At 51.4% G+C, this 3,974-nt stretch overlaps 1 protein-coding gene across 1 annotated transcript; it reads right to left on the bottom strand.

The window, feature by feature from the left end:
* Window positions 1-649: 649 nt before the first annotated feature.
* FOXD4L4 (forkhead box D4-like 4) lies at window positions 650-2,854 on the bottom strand. Its single transcript, NM_001009014.1, is given in 2 exon segments — window positions 650-2,067; window positions 2,070-2,854. Coding segments are annotated over 2 exon segments (1,239 nt in total). The 5' UTR covers window positions 2,770-2,854; the 3' UTR covers window positions 650-1,528.
* Window positions 2,855-3,974: the final 1,120 nt, after the last annotated feature.

The following is a 3,974-nucleotide window of genomic DNA, read 5'->3' as shown; positions in this document are numbered from 1 at the left end:
AGGAGCCAAGAGGAAATCTCCCGTAGGGGATCTCAGGTAGGGTATGCCAAGAAATTCCAAGAGACGGGATGGAGAAGAGAAGCCGGAGAAAAATCGGCCAATTAGACTACTGTAAAAATGTGTGTCTCCATGTTTGTCCTCCCTCCTGAAATAAGAAATTCATAGCTGGGGGTGGGGAGTAGATGGGGGCTGGGGGAAAAACTTTCTCACATTCACAGAGCAGCTTCCCTCAAAGCGGCACGGAATCGGGAACCCCACTCAGGACAGGGGAAAACGGCCAAGTTCCTAGAAATTTGTTTTCTTTGTGGGGAGCAATTCATGATGGGCGTTCTTGTCTGGTTTCCCCCCACTCCGTCCCCTGACGCCGAGTAACACTTAAACGTTTCTAGTTGCAAAGTCTTTTCAGAGTTGTTTTTTTTTTAAGAAATAAGTTTTGAAAATTCTAGTGCTTAAAAAATGTATATATATATGTATATTTATAGCCTTTTATTTTCCCTGAGTACATGTTGGCCACTACATTCCAAATTGATCTCAAATGGTTTTCCAGCTTGTTGGGGGGTGATGAAAAATAAATGGAGAATATATTTACATGCCCTCCTATTCTTTTCTTTTAGAAGTCTCATAAATAGTAAATTTCCTATTTTAAAAGCCAGGACATTTTCAACCTCAAATATTTGGAATTTTTAAAGGCCATATTAAAATGGATTACTTCTGCTATCTATAATAAATATGAATTGTGAAAATAAATTGTTTGAGGGAAAATAATGTAGGTTTTAAAAAGTTCCATTTAGAAAGGGAAGAATGAGGCGTAATAGAAAATAAACGATGTAGTGTAGTGACTTAGCATTTTATTTCGTCTCTATAACTAGGCTTAATTTTAACACCTTAATTTTAACATTAAAGATGGCACGTCAGACACACAGATAAGAAATCAATGTTCTGAAATTAATATCCTACTTACATTAAACATCCCTATCAGGAAGACACAGAGAGTAGAAGCATTTTGCGCTAGACTTAGGAATAATACTTCCAGTTCCAAGGAAGTGAAGAAGGGGGAACATGTTTGGCATCGGAGGCTGTGTTTTTGTTTGCTTGCTTGTTTTTCTTTTAATGCCAGAACAAAATACCCCACTCACGTTCATAGTACCCCAGGAAATGTGCAAATCGGGAAAGCCATAGAAGCCACAACCGAAGGCAAGAAAAGATGACTTGACGCCCTGCGAAGGTTACGTTCAGGTGGTTTTTAGAGGAACGTAATCCAGCTGTTTCTTTCTAACCATTTTGCAGCGAACAGAAGTTCGTGTTTGCTCTCCAGCGGGATTCAGATGCACACGCCCAGTATGGGCCGCGCAAGGTGGAGTGAGCAGCTGCGGGTCGCTCCCCACTCCCACCTGGCTCTAGGAGGGCCCTGCGGAGTTGGCCAGGGAACTGGGCGTGGGCGATACTAAAAAAACTGGTGAGGTCCCCTCTCCGCCCAAAGGGGCAGCCAGCGATGTCAGCCTAGAGCCCTCTGCCACTGCCTGATACCTCAGCAGCGCCGAGGCGGCCGACAGGTGCCCGCCCAGCACCGCGCCCTTGGTGGGAGCGCAGCCGTTGGCGCAGTCCTCCTCCTGATGCTGCTGCTATTGCTGCAAAATTGTCCGAGCAGCGGCGGCGGCGGACACTTGCAGCAAAGGGGCAGCGGCCTGGGGATGCAACAGGCTTGATGGTCGCCGGAGCAGGTGGCAGTAGCTCCACGCGGTCGGGGACAAACTCTGCGCAGCCCCTGTACCCGCTCCCCTGACCCCTTGCATAATACTCTCAATGCTGAAAGAGATGCATCCGCCTCCCGGTGGCGACGCCAGACCCTTGCCCTCCTCCCAAGGCTGAGGACCAAGTGAGGGCTGCAGCACGGGAAGGGTGCCGGGGTCGCCAGGTCCGCGCCTTCTGCTTTCTTCGGTGCCCCGGCATAGGCGGGGGCCGAGAGCAGTAGGTAGCGAAGAGGATGCGGGTGCAGCAGAGCGTAAGGGCGTCTCCCGGGGGCGGTGTTGGGGTAGGCCCCCGGGACTGGCTGCGGCGGGGCAGGGGCCCAAGCAGAGGGCCTGGGCGGGGGTTGTGCAGGGCGGCAGGTGCAGCAGGTAGAGGGAAGGGGTGGGGCAGGTGGGCTCCCGGGGTCAGTTGGTGGCGCTTGAAACGCTTCCTACGCCGGAGAAAGCTGCCATTGTCGAACATGTCCTGCGAGGCGGGGTCCAGGCTCCAGTAGTTGCCCTCGCCTGGGTGGCCCGGCTCGCGGGGGATCTTGACGAAGCAGTCGTTCAGCGAGAGGTTGTGGCGGATGCTGTTCTGCCAGGCGGGGAACTTGCGGCGGTAGTAGGGGAAGCGGCCACTAATGAAGGCGCAGATGCCGCTGAGCGTGAGGCGCTTGTGCGGGCTTTGCAGGATGGCCATGGTGATGAGCGCGATGTACGAGTAGGGAGGGTTTGCCGGCTGCCGGGCATCTTCAGAGGCCGCCGCAGACCTTGGCGGTGCCCTGAACTTGGTGCTAAACTCTGAGGGGTCGCTCGGGCCGCCGCCGCCCTCGATGTGCTCTCGGGGAAGCGCAACCCCGCCCCACCGGGCCACCTGCAGCCCCGGCTGGAGCCACTGCTCTAGGAACTGCTGGCTCGCCTCCTCCTCCTCGTCTTCATCTTCCTCCTCTCCCAGGACATCGATTTTACCGTCTTCCCCATCGGAGTCCCGGAGGCTGCGCTGCGGTGTGGAGCGAAGGCGCTCAGCTCTTGGCAAGTTCATGGCGGAGCAGGTGCTTCAGTCGCAGGGGATGTGGCGGCCGATCACCTGGCCTGGGGCGGGCTGAGCTGGAAGCCTGGGCTGAATGTTGCAAGAAGCAGGAACGCTAGTGGTTACCCTTTGGGGTGTTTTCGTCTGCTTGTTTCTACTCCTTTGCAACAACGTCCGGCAAAGATGCCTTTGCCTTTTATAAAAGCTTCTTCAAGACCATGTGTGGTGGACTCCCCCCTTTATAACCCTTCTTCCCCTACCTCGGAGCGGTGCCACTTCCTCCTAACGTAGTCCAGGGATGATGGTCTTCTGGGCAAACACCCGTCCGGAGAAAAGCCCAGCCCCCTCCTCCTCGCACCCACCTGCCACCAAGGAAGATGCTCTACTCATCCGGTGCAGCCAGACAGTTGGCAAGCCTTTGCACGGGTTCTGTTAAGGCGCATTTAAACCCGCGCAAATAAAAGCGAGGTAGGAAAGTATGATACTCAACATGCTATGACCACCTCGACATGCAGCCTTCCCTCCTGGAGAAAAGAAATGGTGGGGCAGGAGGCTGAAATGTACACGGTTGCTTGTAAAGGAATGTGTAACCGTAAAAGTATGTTTTTGTGTTTCACAGCTGGTAATCACCCATTTTCATTGGTAGAGTCTGTCCTTACCCAGAATGGTGAGCTGAATTATATTTAAGGTTCTGACAATATTCCCAGGCTTCAGGGGGGTGTTGCTTTGCTCCTTCTACCTTCCTTCCCACCTCCCCAAGATGCTCTCCCCGACCCAAATTTTCAGAAAAGGTTCAAATGTCCCAGCACTAAATTGTGTACGTTTATTCAGGGAAGGCAGGAGAGCTCACACGGAGTCCTCTGTCCCCTTGTAGCAATGGTTCTCCAATTTCTTTGAATATTTAACCACAGAAATACATTTTATATCACAATCTTACACATAGAGACATAATACATAACTAAGATGGCTTTCACGAAACAATATACTTACACTATAGTGATCACTGATATTTCCTTTTAAAAAAAAAAATGGCCATAACCAACTAAATTGATTTCACACATACCAGTATGGGCCCAGTTTGAAAAATCCTGTTCTTACAAAGTGGCCCCACATACAAGAAATGCACCCACTCTATAAGGGCTTCTCTCTCTCCCTTTCCTCCTTCCTTTCTTCATCCTTTAGAACCAATTCATCTTTAGAGACAGGGTCTATGTTGC

This window comes from Pan troglodytes, chromosome 18 (genome assembly GCF_028858775.2).
Source record: "Pan troglodytes isolate AG18354 chromosome 18, NHGRI_mPanTro3-v2.0_pri, whole genome shotgun sequence".
In the NCBI taxonomy this organism is placed as follows: domain Eukaryota; kingdom Metazoa; phylum Chordata; class Mammalia; order Primates; family Hominidae; genus Pan; species Pan troglodytes.
Note: the sequence above shows the minus strand (reverse complement) of the source record. Positions and strands in the feature narration are given on the sequence as shown.